An 18,925-nucleotide genomic window follows, 5' to 3' on the forward strand; every position below is an offset into this window, starting at 1 on the left:
ATCTCCTGCCCTACGTGGCCAAAGCCATTTGGCCTACATTTTACATTTTAAGCTCTGTTCATTCAGACTTTAAAAGTGTTGTCCTCTGCTTATTACAAGAATGCCTGTGGTTTGGAAACAATCAAGCGCAGAAGAAAACTCTCCTGGGAAAGATTTTTTTTTTTTTTTTTTTTTAGCAAGACAACTCACCCTTGATCCTGCGCTACATGCCGTTTTCTGCTCCAGAGAAACGTCTTTGCTCGACGGCGTTGAACCTCAAAGCAAACAGATATTCCTCATATGGTGTTTGAAATACCTTTAAAATCCTGTGTGGGAAACAAAAATCTCGAGAGTTTCTTGAATCATTTGAGCGCAACTTTTAGAATTAAAAAAAAAAGTCGCAAATGCAGTCGCAAAGTCAGTCCTGAGTTGGTCCTGAAGCTGCTTCGGCGTCAAGTTTTTGTCTGTTTTTTCAGAGTTTTTCAGGAGCAGAAAAAGCAGAAAAAAAAAACAGCCACGAAACGTCTCCAACTTGGCCGTGGACAACAACGACGTGGTCTTCTTCTCTCGCTGGGACTCTTGGTATGTTTATAGTAGTGGTCCCTCTAGTCCAATGGAGGCGTTCACGACAGGGGGAGAGAGGAGCATATGATGCATTCACAAGCTGCAGAAAACATTGGAATCACGAGTTACGCGTCAACGTCCAAACAAGGAAGTAGAAAAGGATTGTAAAACATAAAAAATATTACAAGTTATGTTTAATTCTTTTCTATTCTAACCTGCTTTTTTGTGAATGACCAAAAAATGATTCACATAAAACACGTGAAAAAGTAGATTATTTATTAAAATGGTCATATAGCGTACTGATTAGAATGGGGAGGTACACTACTTGTAGGCTACCTATTTTACTTGAGTGTAATCATTATATCCCACTTAATACTTCTGTTCTACTACATTTCAAAGGAAAAATGCAATTTATATACATAACATATGACAATAGAAGTGTGACGTGTTTACACATTAGTATACAAAGTAGTTTGAATTTAAGCTTCACTTCCACAGTGCAGCTACAACATTAAAATTAAATGTTCCCACATCAATAATGATAGCCCATTAGATGACACTCCTGTAAATGAGAAATTTTACATTGTAGAATTACTGCTTTAGCTTAAGTAACTTTATCTTCCACCACTGCTGGTCACTGCTGGTAGACATACACAACCTGTCACAAGGGGTTGCAAGTAGACAACTAGTTATCTCAAGGCTGGGGACAAATGGCAGATATGATGTGCATCTTTTGGGTGAATTGTTTTTTCCTTTTATGTCATATGAAAATAACTTCCTATCTCATGATTGTCAAAAGAAAGCAAGTTTAAAAAAAAAAAGAAAAAAAGTGACTTGGTACATATTTTCGCGAAATTTACTGAAATCAAAATAGAGCTCAGAGGTCGCAGCCTCGGCGGGGGCCGTGAAGGCAGCAGTAGGTCCAGATGCCTCTGGAGGGCCGTCCCCTCTGCTCTGACATCAGACCGGAGGAATCTGAGGAATGCCGGGCTCCTGGGAGAAGTCCTCCTCGTTTAATGGTTTTCCAGGGGCCACAGAGGTGACTAAACGTCGAACAAAGAAGCTCCCCTCACATATTTATGTCCCCCCTTGTTGCCTTTTGGCCGTGGATGAATTACAGCGTCTGTGGGGCAATTTATTTGCATAACCTACATTTTTACAACATGTAGGCTTTGGGCTATACATTTCGCCATTATTTCACACAATATATAGTATAAGCCTACTGTATTTTAATATGAGAGCTAATATATGAGCTTGTCCCAAAGCATATTATGAATGAAAGTATTTATTATTTTAAAAATGTGCTTAAAATAGAAAAAAAAGTGTTATATTAAATGTTAACCTACATTAGAAGGATGTGTGATAGTTTGTCTGATTAAGAAAAGTGCTAATTGACCAGTGACTCTCTACTAGTAGTAGAAGTCAGTGCCTTAGCCAGGAATTTAAACATAACAAATGTCTATATTCCCCCACTTCTACCTGAGGAACCACCAAATAATGATATTTTTTATTTTTTTTTAACATTGATTTCATTTATTTAGTTAATTAGCTGTGTGGTGAATATTGAATCACTATAGTTTATCAAAATGTTCAGAGTCCAAATCATTTTTATTGCCAGTTCATTTGTAATGTTTGTATGAGAATGTCAGCTTCTCCTCTGTGTTTCAAAGCATTCCCAGAGAAAACGCCATGAAAAGACATGCGACTGTGTCCTCAGTGGTGGTTTTGTCCATGTAGTAGCAGTAGTATAGCACTATATTATTATCTATTATTAACATTTTGTATCCATGTTGTTTTTTATGTTCCATCCCACCACCTAAAAACATATACAAACTGTACACATATTTTATCTCATTTAAGAAGTTGCTGCTGCAATAAACTGCCACACTTGCTGTCATGCTGTCATGTGCCTTGTGAATAAAGTCCATAGTGATCTCATTATACATTTTTAAATATCACAGCAAGTTATTAATCACTGCATCCTACAAGGACATCACAAAAAGCTTTAATGGTACCACAGGAGAGTAAAAAGCACAAGAAGGGGGGAATTATCTCAAGAGCCTTTACATGTTCATTAAAAAGGTATGTTATAGCAATCTCCTGGAGATGAGTGTGGGCTCAATGAGAGTAAAAACAAAGAGCAATATATCACAACAAATGCAGTAGATTATTCTGATCCTGTTGGAAAATGTGAAAATTACATAATTATTCATTCATTCATTAATTTATGGTTGATTCACATTATAACTTGAATGTAAAAGACGAAGCATGAAGTGAAAAAGAAGAACAATTCGACTCTCAGCAGAGGCTGATTTATTTGTGACCAAACTGCAGCCTCTTGTGGCTAACATGCAACTTACAACAGCAGCAATAATTATTACAAGGTAGCGCTTAAAAAACATGTGTTTACAGAGTACTTAGAGGTTAAAACACGCATACACACACACACACACACATAGACACACACACACACACACACACACACACACACACAAACACAATGTTTTCATGCTACCAGCTGCTACTGTGTCTCTGTTCACATCTTAAAATCTCCAGTTGAAAATCTCATAAACTCTGGGTGTTTGTTGACAAGACAATTCTGGGAAATCCCTAAATGAGGATGAACTGGGTCGGCCAAGTTAAAGTAAAGTGGATCCAACAAAAAAGGAAATTACAACACACTCCAACAATATATAACCCCTGGAATTAATTAAACAAGAATAATTGTACACAAGCAAAGATTTTTCTAACATGCATTTAAAACAGCAGCAGTCTCAGCTATCAACTCTGACCAGTGGTTGGGAGTCACATCCAAGGGAAACAATAAGCTTTTTATTTTCTATTTTAGGATTTTGGAGAAAGGCCTAGGACTGTGCTTCCTGAGATGTCCTGTGGGAGATGCTGTAGGAGTGTAATACACTGGCATTGCTGGTATGAGACTTTCCAGAGTGAATTATTCTTTGCTTCACTGACATTAAGGTTGGTTTCACGTTCCCATTAGGACTCAAGTGGTTCTCCCTCATGCTTGAGAAATTCATAAACTGAAGCGAGAGTCTGGAGAGTGTCCGGTTCGGTGATATTGTGGCCTCAGTCCTTTGCAGGGGATGTCAGACTGTGATTGTGTGAAGACCCATAAACACAGTCAGTACCTGTTTCTCATGGTTTTATTTGCTTTCTTATTGCCAAAGGTAATAAAATTATTCATTGTATTGTTTTGCAGGATGTTTCAGTTGATGCACACTTGTGGGCAGTCAGGGATTTTGTCTATCCGGTTTCCTCAAGTTTTGTGTTTTGCTTTGTCTTTTCTTCACAGTTAATGCCTGTACTGTTAGTCTACAGCTGGTAGACTGTAGAATGTAAAGCTTGATAAATCAAATTTCACTGTTTTGTGTTTTAAACACCACACACGTTTATATAAACCTGTCATGACTGAGACTAACAGAGAGGGGCCCAAACCTCACACAATTTTCCAGATAAACTTTTCAGAAAGCAGCCTGTAAATATTATTTCATTTTTAGGAACTACAGTAGTCTCTAAAAGGATCTAAAACCATGTAATTTAAGTATGATAATGAAGGCAGCTATGCTGGGAAAAAGCTCTTGAAATATGTCGTAACGAATAAAAAAGTTAAACCACAAATGATGTTCTTTTTAGCCAGTGGCTTTGTTCCAAGAATTGTTCCAACAGTGGATGTGGTCCATTACATTTAGTGTAATCTTTTTCATAAATTTAAGTCACATGTGGAACATTATGTGATAACACTGAGAAAGGAGTAAGAGAAGCTACTGTTTGTGTCGAGGTCCGAAGGAAAAGGGAGTTTCCATCTGTATGCTTGAGTATTTATTAACAAAGAAACATCTGCAACACTAAACCTTCGGCTTCTGACTTGGACAGAAGTTATTTTTGCATCCTGTCCTAGTTTTTTTTAATTTTAAAAAGTTATTTAAAAAAAATTGTAACGGCTTCACACAAAACCTTGCGGACAGTTTGATCAGGAAAGACATTAAACATATATATCAGGTGAAATGTGTTGTGAGTGAGAGGTAACGTCTCGCAAAAATACAGATGTCAAAATGGGAGCATGTACTGCTAATAACACTCCTGTTCATTGTTGGAACAAAAGTATGAAAGTACTCACAGGGTTCAAATTATGGAACCTTTAAGTTGCTAATGCAGAATCAAAGAAAATCAAACAATATCAAGACTGTAGAGTAAGAGCTGTATGCCAGACGAGGTTCTCTGTTCTTTTGTACAACATCTTGAAATTGCTCAACGAAAAAAAAGTCAATTTGGGGGGCAGGTGTATTTTTGCAGTTGCTGTCGATATTCACTCTGCTGTGCGCCACTTACTTTATTTTTTGTCAGATGTAAGTTGGCTTGTCAATTCAGTTCAATTCATATCAGACGTGAGTGTGAATAATGATTAACTGACCTAAACTCACGTGACCATATTGGCCTTTCAGAGCCACGCTCTGCTTAATGCATCAATAAACTGAAGGAGCAGTCTCCAGCATGGGACACTAACACGTCAACAGGTGATTTCACTGATGGGCATCTTCTTTGTCATCAGCTGTTTAAGTGTTTTGTTTTGAACATCTGTCCTTCACTCAGAAATCTGCATCACCAACCATCACAAAGCAGGTTAAGTGCCCTGAGGCCTCAAACCTCCAGAGAACCCACTGTGTGTCGATTGTTTGTGCATAATTTGATTAATCGCATAATCGTACAGTAAAGCTAAGCCTTCCATTATTCCTGTACCAGATGTTGTGGTCCTGTGTTAAAAATCTAGTTTTGAAACACGTGACCAAATTATATTATATATCAAAAGCAACAACCACTGCACACCCATGGTACATGTAGGTTCTTGCATGCAATGAATTCCGTGTTTCTTGGGTCCGTCCTCGTCTAACCCCATCACATAAAGCATAAAATGCTGTCACAATAGCAACATGTCAATCACCATCTTAAGCACTCATTAGTTTAACTTAGTTTTAAAGAGCTTTACAGTCAAGAGAGAGAAATGATAAAGAATTCGTGAATGTGAGTAATGTAAAACAGTACATTTTTGAGTAAGGTAAAATATGTAAAGGTTTTTGGGGTGTCTTACAGTCCCACTAAAAAATGCTATTCGGTTTGGGACTCAGACCCTATAGAATAGATAAATAGTAACAGTAATACCTGCAAAGTGTTTGCTTGGTGAGTGTTGAAGCAGGGTCCATGGGTTTGCCTGAGGCGTTCTCATGTCTGGCTTAAAGCCAGAGCACCTTTTCTCTGAAGCTCATGTTTTGAGATTTGACGGTTTGAAAAAAGTTTATCCTGGGACACAAAAACGTGTGGGCGTTCTGCTAAAATATGTTGAACCAATGGTAGGCTTTGAATGCCCTAAGATATGATCAGAAATGGATTCTGTCTGCTATCTGAGGCCACAGCCACAGTAAGTAGATACTTTTGAAGACATACGCTCTCTTTTTGTTTTGATCTTTTATCCACTTCAAGTCAGCGTCTCCCACACACAAAAACTCACCTATTCAAAAATGCTTTTCCAAGGTGATAACTGTAAAAACACCCACCTCACACTACAGAACCACTGGAGAAAATGGCACTTTTGAAAAAATCTGACATTTACCAACCTTTCGCAGCATGTAAACATACCTCCTCCCTTTCTTTACATGAATCTGTTCTCTCTTCCTCCTACAACATAAGGGAGGAATGCAACTCAAACAGTATTTGCCAAATGGGACATTCCTCCTCACTCTGGCAGCATTTTGAAGCGACGTCAACCTGTTCATGATGCACACTTGCATAACCTGACACTGAGCTTGTCATGGATTGCTCTGGATAATGAGAAAAGCTCCAGGTATGTCACATAATGTCTTTAATTGGTTTTTTAAAAGGTTACAGGTACAGTTAAGTCCAATTTTCTAATCTATTCCAGTCTATTGTAGGACTTACAGCCTCACTCTCACTATGACTGGGCTTAGATGCAGCAGGAAGGAAACAGAGGACATTGCAAAGAGAAGATGCCTGGCTGGATAGTGACTAAACAGTGAAAAGGTGGAATGGCATTTGTGTGATTCATTTATTATATAAGTCACACACACCAAATATTTCTGACCGTAATGCAACAAAACTAGAAAAAAGTGACACCATCTTTTCTTTTCTGTTCCCACATACAGTTTGACAAAACAGTAGCGTAGCAGCGATGGTGGTCAGCTTTTTGCCAACAATGTTGCTAAGCAATTAACAATTAATAAAAAAATGTTCTTTAATTAATTAGTTAATTAATTAATTAGTTTTGTCTTTTTGGTAACTTCTAAAAATGTCATGAGTCACACCCTATGATCTTTAAGGAGCTACAGTCGTATTTGGACTCTTCTTCTGTGGGCCTGTACAGTAGAACAACCCCATTCACAGGAACCAAAGACGGGGCAGGTTGATCTAAGCTACTCTGGAGCCCTTTCCGAGTGTCCACTATCCTAAACCCTGAGCATTAACTATCATTGTTCAACGGTTAAATCAACAATCCCATGAAAAGACTAAAACCTGTGTACCCAAAGCATGATACAGCTTATTCCCCAGTGCCATTGTTGTCCAAAAGTGTAAGAGCACGCAAGGTCTCAAAAAGCTTAATGAGGACAACACTTTGTAAGATTAGATATTACCGGGGCAGAAGAAATTCAAAGACATTGGGTCACAAGTAGGCTACTTAATGCACTTCACTACTTCACTGACCAAGGAAACTGCATCACGGAGTCAAGCACAGTCTACAATACTGCCAACTAGCAGAAAGTGTTCAAAAAAGGAGGCAAAATATCTGTGAGCGAGCCCTCCATCACGTGGCAATTTCATCCAGACAGCGCCCACAAGATCTTCCTGGGAATAGTACACCTGGACCAGACCCGGAAGTGTCTTTATCTCCTTCAAGATTAATTAAAAACTTGGAAGATTTGTACTGGTGGCAGATGCTGATCAGTCTTTGGGTCGTGGGCAGCAGAACAGACGAGGTGGGAGGATTCACAGAGGATCCTATGGGATACATAATCAGAGAGGACCTCATGGCACAGACCTTAATTTATATCCTGGAGGAGAACGCATTACCTAATTGGAAAGCATCCCATTGGATGCCAACAGGGTGCAATAAATCAGCCGAATAATTACTGTTGGTTATCAGGTTGTGCAAAAGTCGAAAGCTCCGGTTCAAGATGTTTTTTTTCAAATGCATTGCAGCTGGATGGTCCTACATTTGATAAATAATTCCTTACAATGTGGCATTTTATTACATGTTTACACTTGCATAGTGCTTTAATGCACCTTCCTGATGACACATTAGGAACTTGAGATTGAGAAACACTGCCAAACATGAAATACATAAAATGGTTAAAATATTGACATTATCTTGGTTGACCTGTATCGTTTTCATTCTGAAATCACTTCTATTGTACAGGAAGCTTGCAGGCTCTTTTGTTCCCCTGGCAATCACTGCTGTTGTTGTTACATTTTACTCAACTATTTTTACCAGTTACTTGGGTTACGACCCAACAGTCAACCAATGACCAGAAATGAGAATCAAGCGTTATTGCACCAAATAACGACATATTTAATTTTTTATATGTTATAGGGGCTGTGCATAAACAAATAGACACTCAGTTGCTAATCTAATGGGTAAGTCTAATTAAAACTAATGCAGCCTGATACAACAGCCCTACAATAAATCTTACCTTTATCAAGGTTATAACATTCCTATTCATTTTACTGACCAGAAAGTCATTCATAGACAAAGAAATATATCGTCCTACATGTGACGTTACATATGTGTGGAGTCAAGTAGACCTCAGACAGAAATTGTTATACAACTTAAATAAAAGCATATACAACACATGAATGTCCATTCTATTTAACCATATTAAAATATGGTATATAAAAATTTAAAAAAGCCATGAGTATCATAGTGATAAACCAATGTTAAATATGTTTTTTGCCTTGTTAAAGAAAGTTAATTTAAAAAATACCAGCCAGTAGTGCTAGATATAATGTAATTACAGCTTTCTTTTATCTATATTCACAGTATGTGAATGCAAAGAAGCTAACTAAAGTAACTAACTAAAGGCAAAATAGCACCAAACACTGTATTGTGTTGTATCGTATCACAGATAGTGGGAATTTACTCATCAAAATATTGATCTCAGGTTATCAATACCAATATCATCACATTTCAACAATTTAAATGATGTGTGTGAAAACACTTCATGTATCTGAACACTGCATCTTAGTCAAGTTCTGGCACAATATTTGCCTTGTTTGTGCATTAAGACGTATTGGAAACAAATCAGATTGCCATCTGCATCTGCAAAGGAAAGATCTGGAAAAAATAACTGGTTGAGAAAATATCTGTCTCCTCTTTTCATATATATGTAAAATGTCTGCAGATTGATGTGATGATAACACTTGTATAAATGGCAGCTGGTTAAATGGCAGAGTCTTTATTAGGCAATGATTCACACCCTGCACAGCCTTGCCTGGGGGTTGCATTATTATTAAGCGGAGGAAGTTCAACACCATCAACAGGAAAATGAGTTCCACTCCTGAGTGCTGTTGAAATGCATCATCTCCATTTGTTTTTAAACCTTTTTTAATCCATTGAAGAGGTGGCTTAGCGTGCATGTTCTTCTTGTTTTTAATATTCATATCCAAGAATGACTCAAATTCACAAGCAGGAGCTGTGCAGAGCAAAAACACCACCTGGAGAGGAAGGCCACATGGAGGTTAAGTGGGTTAAATCTTATGGGGGTTGTGGCTCTTGCCTCTGGGAGAGACAAGAGAAAATGACTCCCACTTCAGTGTCCATATTCAGGTTTTAAACCTTATTTATTATTAACGTCTTTTATGTACTACAGTGCCATTGTACATTGTGTAGAAATGTGGTGTTCTTCGTGTAAATATAAAGTTGAAATCTTTCTAGACATTTCAGGTTATTCATGCAAAACAAAAATTACAAAAAATCACAGAAATACCATTAAATATATAATAAAATGCATGACAATAAAATATCACAGAAGTTAAATAAGTCTGTGAACCACCTGAAATGAGCAGTGAAGGGCTGTTCTCAAGTGTAAATCAGAGGAATAACAGTGTAGTGAGGAAAGGCAGTTGTATCTAGGGAAGGGTGGAGGAGCATTGGAGCTTTTATTTATGTCTGCGTGTGCAACATGATGTCACCTAAAGATAAAGGGTTGACTATAAACATCAGTCCTTTATGAGCACCTTTGCTTTCATACAAAAAACTGGATACACAGCGGCAGTCCACAGAAACAGTTAATGTTTTCCGTGAAGATGTGAAGAGTTATGATACATGACAGTTACTATACGTGACAGATGTGATGTTGTGAACAAGGCGCCTCTTCATAACTTCACCCAGCATAATAAATCTTTATGATTTGTTACATGAGTCTGTTGTCAGCTGTTTCTTGTTGCAGACCTTTAATATCAAAGATTTATGATCAAAGGAAATGTGGATGATCTGCTTTAATTCATGACTTTGAGATACTTCAAAGCATCCTGACACGAGTGTGCAAGTATGATTTCTTTTTTATTAACATTATTATTGTTTTAGGGTTTGACCATAAAAAAAAGGAAAACATTTGACTTTGACCATGTTTAAATGACGTTGTTCAAAGGACGGAGGCAGTAAACTGAAAATAATCACAGCATGAATCATGATTTATATTTGCAACATTAACTCATACATCTTAATCAACAAATTGCTTGATCACTCTGCATGGTGCCTGTGCTAGTTTGCACTTGTTTGCAGATGTGCAGGTAGCCGTCAGGTAGCTGATGCCATTTCCAGTACTCCACATGCTTTTATTGTAAACTTTTTGTGTTATTTTTTCTGTGTTCGAACTGAAGTTTTAAAAGTAAAAAAAAAGAAAAAAAAAGACTGTGTATTATGAAATGAAACATATTAATCAATGTCTCTTACAGCAGGCACATGTGTTCTCCTCCTCCTTTTGTCCTTGAGTTAACCTCCAACCACCTATTCTGTGTTCGTCCTTGTATATCACTCCTTGATAAAATCAATACGGCTATAGAACAAGAAAGATGAATGTGTATATTATTGTCACTGAATAGGTGATTTTCTTTTCAACAGCACCTTTCCTTTTATGAAACACTGTGTTTGTGTGTGTGCGTGCGTGTGTGTATGTGTGTGTGTGTGTGTGTGTGTGTGTGTGTGTGTGTGCGCATGCATGTGTGTGCGTATGTCTTCTCCATTCGAGGTGTAGTCATGACGTCCAACCAGTGAGTCAGGTCTTCCAAATGAAGTCTCCGCAATGGGATACACACACACACACACACACACACACACACACACACACACACACACACACACACACACACACACACACACACCTTGTAAACAAGAACCCCAGAAAATAATCCAATCAGTCAAATCAATTTGCACACTTCACCACAGCTCTTCATCCTTTTGAATAGGATGCTGTTTTGAGCATTAAGATGTCATCGATTGACCTTTGAGGGATTTAGAACAGGAACTGACAAGAACCCACCAATAAAGAGCAGATGTTTTGATGCATGTACGATAATGTAAACAAGCACAGAGCACAGAAACATCCCAGTAATCTGTCATTATACTTAATTTAAGGTTGCACCCAAACCAGAGGAAGAAGCAGGAGGAGGGGAGTAGCAAGTTATCAACTACTTCACTAATGCTTCACCTATTGTCTGGTGACATGAGCAGCACCAGTGATTAAAAATGTGTGGGTGGTCTGTATACCTGCCATACACACAAACACACAAATACACCCTCCTCCCCATCCAGAAAGGAGCAACAGACCCTTTTACCTCAATCACACCCCAAGGCCTCGAGACTCGGAGCTCCGTACTTCATGTGTCTATAAAAAGAGCTTTCCTCCTCTAAGGAAGCAACAGCAGACCCTCTCCTACTGATCATTTCATCACAGAGCACAGAGAGAGGAGGAGAGGGATCACTGTGAAAGAGTCACCACTCTGGAAGATCTGTGGACAAACAGAGGGAGAAAAACAAGAGGAAAGGAGAAGAAAGGATTTGGAAAAGGTAAAAAAAAAAACAACAACAAACAAACTGTTTGTGTGTTCTTGTTTTTTTGGCATGGATCAAAATTGTGTCTGATTGTTCGTTGCTTCTTGTTTTTCTGAATGAATAGGCATTGATGCACTGATTAAACACACTTGCTGACTGATTGATTTAGACTTTTCTGACATTTTCTGACATGTGCAGCTGCATTTACTCCGTCAAATTTCCTTAAAGTGGATCTATATTTCATGAAGACTACACCTCAGCCTTTTGAAGAGTATGCATAGTTGTCTTAGGTGACAATTTAATCGCTGTCTATTAATGTATATACCAATACAAACACTGATCGAACTTAGAAAACCTTACATTACTCTGTATATCATTAACACATAAGCTTTCAACCTATTTTAATTGCAGCTCTCAGTCTCTTTTTTAACAGAGTATGTCTGTGGAGGGCTGAGTGAGTCATACTGTAGGAAGAGTGTTGTCAAGTCTCTGCCAGAGTTACAAAGGCGATGGCCCACCAAGGAGTCACTCCTTAGAATAATGGAGAAGGGAGTTAGAAACAACAAGATGCAATTTCCCAGCAAAGGAAAGAAAATGGACTCACATCCTCTAAGATATTCAATGCACCAGGATGAAAAGTTGAAAAAAAGAAAGAGGTGTGGGATTTTCTAAAGGAGCTTTAAAATGTAAATATCTGTCAAATTAGTGAAATTAGATGACTAGGATGGATGTCAGATTTAACCCAACATCTAAAAAGTTTTGTTTCATTTCTCTCTGTTATGTTGCTTCTTAAAACAACCCTCCTAAATAAACGGTTTAAGATGGGGAGACAGAGAGAAGAGGACAGAGAAGTGATAATAAACATAGCAACAAAGAGATGAGGGGAGGCATTTGCCTGTTAGAGATGCGTCATAAAGGAAATCACTGAATGCTGTCACCTATTGAATTGCAGTTTGTACATCCTCCTTATCATAATGAATATATAGTTTTTGAAATGTGTGGGACCTATATGAACTGCGCCTCCTTTTTGTTTGCTTGCAAGTATCCATGGATATGCATTGATTGATTTCCTGGGGGTGGAACAAAATCTCACATCACCTCACTGACCCTTCAGTGCTTGGTTGTAGGTTTCTCTGTTAGTGTGACAGTTGAGGAAATTCAAAGCCTATTCACTGATGTAATTATTCACTTAATGACCACCATCATCTTTGTTCCGTGCCCTTGGACAACTCTAAACAGACTGCTGGATTCAGGTTTTTTTTTCTTTTTTTTTTTCTGGCAGGGTTACAACATTAAATTATTGACCACTTGAAAAATATATATATAGTATATCGACACAGTTTAAGGATTGGTATGGAAATTATTGGTGTGTAGGTAGAAATGGGGTCAAGCTTGTGTTTGATTGATAATGACACTGCAAATCAAAGTAATACAATATTTTTTTTAGACTCTCCCCATGACTTAGAAAGAAAATTGCCACCACCGCCTCCACCCTAATGTCAAAACTCAGTCCAGATTTCAGATTTAATATGTTATTAGAACAATATTTTTTACAAAGCCCAAATCACATTAGGGCTGGAATCTGCAATTGCCAGAATTATGGAAAACAAATCAAATGATTTCCTGAACACTCCAGCTGCTCTGAATTTTTGAACCAAGAGCAAAGAAATGAACAGTTATTACCACCTACATTCAGTGACATTAAATAAGTCCTGATAGGCCCTGATGGATTAGCACTGTAATAATTTAAATTAGATTCAACTATTACACAATTATAGGTGAAAGTTATAATCCTTATGATTTCAGCCCTGGTTGTTTTGGTGACTCCCGTCATCACCATGGTAACAGTGTGGTTAAATGCCACAGCAAAAACCTTTGAGCAGCCACTTTGTCAGCTGGTGTTGCTATTTACAGTGCAGCCAAACAAACTACCATTGTTTCAATAAAGAAGTCAACCAATGAACTGACATTCTTTATCATGTCATGAGCATGATCATGCCGCACATGGCACAAACAGTTTTCCACCAAACAGCAGGGAACAGAAGAATTGGTTAGTTTAACCACTAACGCAGCCAGTTACAAGCCAACAAACAACAACAAATAAAGGATTAAAAGATGCTCACTATGCTAACTATGCTAACCATGCTTACCGTTTTGATTCGTCTGCTAGTGGCTGATTTTGGCGCACAACAGACTCCTCATTCGGGTCTGGGTCTGACTGAAGTTCAAACTTGAGTGGCTGATTCTCTTTGATATTTCCTCACTAGACATATTGATAGGAACTGCTTTTTCACCAGTCAACCGAGCTTAAGCAGCGGTGGTGGACGGCCCGGGGCATGAGTCCTGATACAGAATTTCAGCAATTTAGCATAGATGTGCTTACAGCCCCTTTTCAGAGTTGTAAAAGAATTGTAAATTGTATTAAACAAAATTAATCACAGCAGAGTATTTTGCAAACTTTAAAACATGTCTGGGGGGGGGGGGACTTTAATATGAAGCAGATACATTAGGAAATGTTGGTTTTGCATTGGCAACTTAATGCAGCTTTTTAACACTCAGACAGTGAGGTTAATATCAGTGAGATAAAATTAAACAGGATTCAAGACCCATTATCTTATTTTATCTTTCGTGCAAGTGAAGGTCAACTCAAAGCCAGCACAGAAATGGCAGACTTCTCCACTAACAATGAAAACTTGTACTAAGGTAATTACCGAATGTAAAAACACTAAATCCTGCAGCAAATATTTATATTATTTTATTATATTAAAATATAAATCTGAATCCCAACTTATAATTGTTATATAGTTCCTTAAAAATCTTCTATCTATCTATCTTATACAGGATGGTCTCCATAAACAGTGTCAGATCTTTATCAACCACTTTTAAATAAGACAAACATGCCACTGGAAAATAAGACCATATATTATAACACATGATGTTGGCTGGAAGAGGAATGCTGATAATTGCTATATGAGATCACAGTTATGATTTCACCATGACAAACACAACTATAAATCTACCATTTATCTCAAAGACAATGTTGAAACATGTTATATAAGGAAAGGAAAGAAGTGTTACGTAAGTGCAATGATCTAGAGACACCTACTATATTTCTTACTAAGTAGCAATTTATTCCAGGGTAGGAATGACTAAGTGAATATTTGAGCCTTTTGAGACCGTCACTTTATCAAAGCCTTTTCTGTGTTCTGAATTTCCCTGCCGTCACATTACTTTCCTTTCAGCTCAAAGCCTCGCTTGTGTTTCTGTCTTCCACTACAGGCTGAAGATGGTGTGTCTATGTTGGTTGTTAGTGGTGGTGATGGCGTACGTGTGCATTCCTGGGTTTGGATCGGTGTGCTGGAACAGCTCTATCTGCAGTGACCTGAGCAACAAGGGCAGGATACTGGTAGGTCAAACTGTCTCCTCCTTGTTGCTTTCTTTCTGTTTCCTCTCTGTTACACTTCATTCATAGTAGTTTAAAGTGTTTTAAATAAGAGATGGATACAACAACAACAGACTAAAGAAAGAAAAGACAAAAATAGCACAAAACATAACTAAAAGTAAAGTTCATTGTTGACCCTAGAAGCAGCAGTTTACACAATAATCTCTTTTCAACGGGCATTAAAAGCTGCTCTGGAGTTTTTGATCAAATCACACAAGCTTCTCCAGAATCCTTTCTGTATCTTTTGAGCTCAACACTTTTGTCAACATGGATGAGAAGTCCTTGAAGAAAGATGGAAATTTTAAACATCTACTTTCCCATTAGGACAAACTGTACACTGCTACACAGCTACTACACTGACCAAGGTAAAATAGTTTTGTTGACAAAGAGATGTTTTGTGGAGAACTAAAAATAGCCTCAAGGTTAATGAAAAAAAAGACAGAACAAGCAGTTTTCCTGTGTTTGGTTTAATACTTTTTTTTTTAACAAGTGGCAGTTTTGTCTCGGTGGCCTGCAGGATTGACACTGTTGCTGGTTGTAAACCATTTTAGTGATTTACAAATGAACAGCTGATAAAACTAGAGCCCGACTGAGATTGGATTTTTGGGGCCGATACCGACATTAGGGAGTAAAAAAATTATCATATATCAGCCGACATATGTATATATATACATATATATATATATATATATAAACACTTGTGAAAAAGATATGTAATGAAAGCAGGATATTTTACAGTAACAATAAACTTTATTGTCCAAAGTGACATCAGTGAACTGAAACGGTAAACTTCACTGGGAATTAAATAAAATAACATAAAAATGAATAACTACAAATTAAAAAACATAAGAACAAATATGTTATAATATATATATATATTATATATATATACAGTATATACTGTATATATATATTTAACTTGAATGAAAAACAAAGGATCAAATATACATAAAATGGCTTGCTATGTAACTTGACTTGACCCGAGCATTTCCACTGCATAAATGCTTCTTAATAAAAGTATTCATATCAGCGCATATCAGAGAATATAGGAGCCGATACCGATATATTTGCGATAGGCCAATGTCAGCCGACCAATAAATCGGTCAGGCTATAGTTAAAACTGGAAAGATTAGTCAATTAATCAATCAGCATAAAATTAATTAGTAATTATTTTGATAATTAATTCATTTTTAATCACTTTTCAAGTAAAACATGATGCATCTGATTCCATGACAAGATGAAGATTTGTGATTTGGGCTTTGAGTTCAATCTTTCATGCTCTTTGTCTATTTCAGTTTTATCTTTAAGTCGCTGTTTGAATTTTTTGCACAGTGATTTTCTCAGTAGATGTAGTCAGGGAGTCTATGACACCGTACTCATTTGGTGATTCAGATATGTAAATTTGATCAGAATCTTTCTTGTTTGGCATCTACGGGAATAAATCAGCATCAAAGCATCAAAGAGACAGTGCTCATTATTGTATCATCATCAGCTCAGCTTAACAGCATTTTAAGATGTTACTGGTGCCTCTGTGATTTCTTCCACACAGGAGTGTATTCAACTCTGCATGTCTCTGATCAAGACTGAATTGCCAGAGGTCAGTACATTGGCCCTGAAGATAAATGATGATGACCACTTACTCAACATCATTCTGGGCACACTGGCTTCCTCTGAAAACAAGCTATCAGAGTCAGATCTTCAAGTCCACAGCGACCGGCGACGCTCATATTTAATGGAGCATTTCCGCTGGGGCAAACCCCCTGGAGACAAGATACTGGAGCCAAAGCTGAGGGACCACGGTGACGAGAGACGCTCCTATTCAATGGAACATTTCCGCTGGGGGAAACCCTCTGGCCGTAAACGCAGGCCCATCAAAGTCTTTGCCTCTCCTCTGGAGGGAGGGGGCTCTTCTGAGGGCAGCTTTCCCCCTCAGGCTCGCAGGCAGCTGAACAGTAATGAGGATGAAGGAAAAGGAGACCTGAATCAAGAAAGTCATCAATATCAAGAATTGCTGAGGGCGAGGGTCAGCTCCAAGTCACACGTCCTGTTGAGCCCACAGGACAGAAAAGATGGGACCTATCGGATGAGTCACTTCAGATGGGGGAACCCACCTGCCTCCAAACGTAATGGCGGCTTAATGAAGCTGTGGGAGAAGAAAACCTTAGGGGAAACTGGCTAGGCTCTGCAGGAACATTATGGTCAAGGATGTGGAGAGGATAATGGGATGAACTGGAGAAGAAGGGGAGGGGGTTGTTGAACAAATCTAATAGCCAATGCATGTTACTTGACTTGAAAGAGTTTTCTTTTATTGGTTTTGTTTTGTTTTTGTTTTTTTGTTGTTGTTGGGTTTTTTTTTGTGGGAAATGTCATTACTGATTGATATGTTTTGAAAAAAGACCCAAATAGAGAAAGTGATTCCAGGGCAAGAGGTGGGTAAGAAGGACGCTATTTTAAAAACCATCGCAGTTTATTTACAAAGTGGTATGTTTTTTTGTAAAGTAATGTAATATTAAAGATCATTCTGTTTGTGGCAAACAATAATGGTAATTGTCTGACTGAGTTCCAGTTTTCGTGTATGGGGTCCCACTGCCAGTCAGGTATGGACTGGAGAGTGGCATAGAGGGATTTACAGGAGGGGGTACCATGAGTGCCCTGCTAAGCAAGAACGAAGACCCTTCTTTAAGGGTTAGTTGTTGTTGTTGTTGTTGTTGTTGTTGTTGTTGTTTACGACACATGATGATGATGACAGCTGGTAAATAGCTCTCATCTGTCCTCTCTTCTTCCCATTTAACGACTATCTTGTCCAAGGGGATGGAGAAATCTCATCCTCTTCTCCTCTGCTTCAGCTTTGCGAGATCGTGTGTGGTGACGTCCATGTATTCTTCACTTGTCTCCTCTGGTTGAGTCTTCCTCTGCCAGCCCATCCTGGTTCACCGGGTCCTTCACGCTATCCCACTTCACAAAGAACTGAAGAAGGAAATAAAGACTCAACTTTGAGCTGCCATCTTTATTGAGCACAACGCAAAGAATGACACAGCCACACAGACTTATATAGTCTCTGCTCCACACATGACCCATTTTAATAACATTCTTCTACATTGTATGTAATGTTATGGTTAATCTATCCCCTCCCCAGGCTTTTGGGGACTTTTCTGTCAGTTCCTCCAAACCAAGTGATTCATCACTTCTGGTTTGTCTTTCTCCATGTCAACAAATATCATAGAATTAATCAGCTGACAGCGCGATCCAAATCAGTTTTACTCTTTCTTATATAGTGTATTATTTGATATTCAAAGTTTGCTTTTTAGGCTAACTAGTTATCCTGTCAATAACTTTTGGATTCCACATGCTGTTGAAGACCATGAGAGAAAAAACACTGCTAAGATACAGTATATATGCTGAATTCAATTCTGATAAACCATCCAGTCACATGACGACACATTAGCAGGGAAAAAACTATAACACAAGCATTGATATAAGTTGTGCATCAGAAAAAAACAACTTCCCATGCAGGGATGTAGAGAATAATAACTGGTGAGGAACTCTGAGGACTCAAGGTTAACAACCGTCATCCGTTTGCTGACAACTTTTTTTCCGTCCCTGCATAATGTTCCACAGCCTCCAGTATCTCAGGCAGATCACATCACAAAACAACATTCGCTTTTATAAGGATTCAACTTTCATAAATAAAAAAAAAATCTGAACCAGACCAGACCTTATGGTTACAGACAAATTTATTGTACAACACAGCAACACAACTAGCATGCAAAGTCGGGTTTGACACTCATAAGGCATTTTCTCCATGTAAAAGCTGCCTTTGTCACTAGGTAATCCAGTTTTTAAAGTGCAAAGTTCACAGAATG

The 18,925-nt window shown here is 38.1% G+C and overlaps 2 protein-coding genes across 2 annotated transcripts in view; one reads left to right on the plus strand and one right to left on the minus strand.

The window, feature by feature from the left end:
• The window catches only part of ptpn14 (protein tyrosine phosphatase, non-receptor type 14), a 39,542-nt gene extending 38,987 nt beyond the window's left edge, over positions 1–555 (minus strand). The window contains exon 1 of the mRNA XM_022766226.1: positions 190–555. The gene's annotated coding sequence lies outside the window, so the exon portion shown is untranslated. The remainder of the gene's footprint in view (positions 1–189) is intronic.
• A 10,987-nt stretch (positions 556–11,542) lies between these two features.
• On the plus strand, positions 11,543–17,586 carry LOC111238516 (pro-opiomelanocortin-like). The gene is made up of 3 exons (XM_022768083.1): positions 11,543–11,635; positions 14,900–15,026; positions 16,612–17,586. The coding sequence occupies exons 2-3, from the start codon at positions 14,907–14,909 to the stop codon at positions 17,239–17,241; spliced, it is 750 nt and encodes a 249-aa protein (XP_022623804.1). The 5' UTR covers positions 11,543–11,635; positions 14,900–14,906; the 3' UTR covers positions 17,242–17,586.
• Positions 17,587–18,925: the final 1,339 nt, after the last annotated feature.

The sequence above is a fragment of the Seriola dumerili genome, unplaced genomic scaffold (genome assembly GCF_002260705.1).
Source record: "Seriola dumerili isolate Sdu_G_001 unplaced genomic scaffold, Sdu_1.0 BDQW01000025.1, whole genome shotgun sequence".
NCBI lineage: Eukaryota > Metazoa > Chordata > Actinopteri > Carangiformes > Carangidae > Seriola > Seriola dumerili.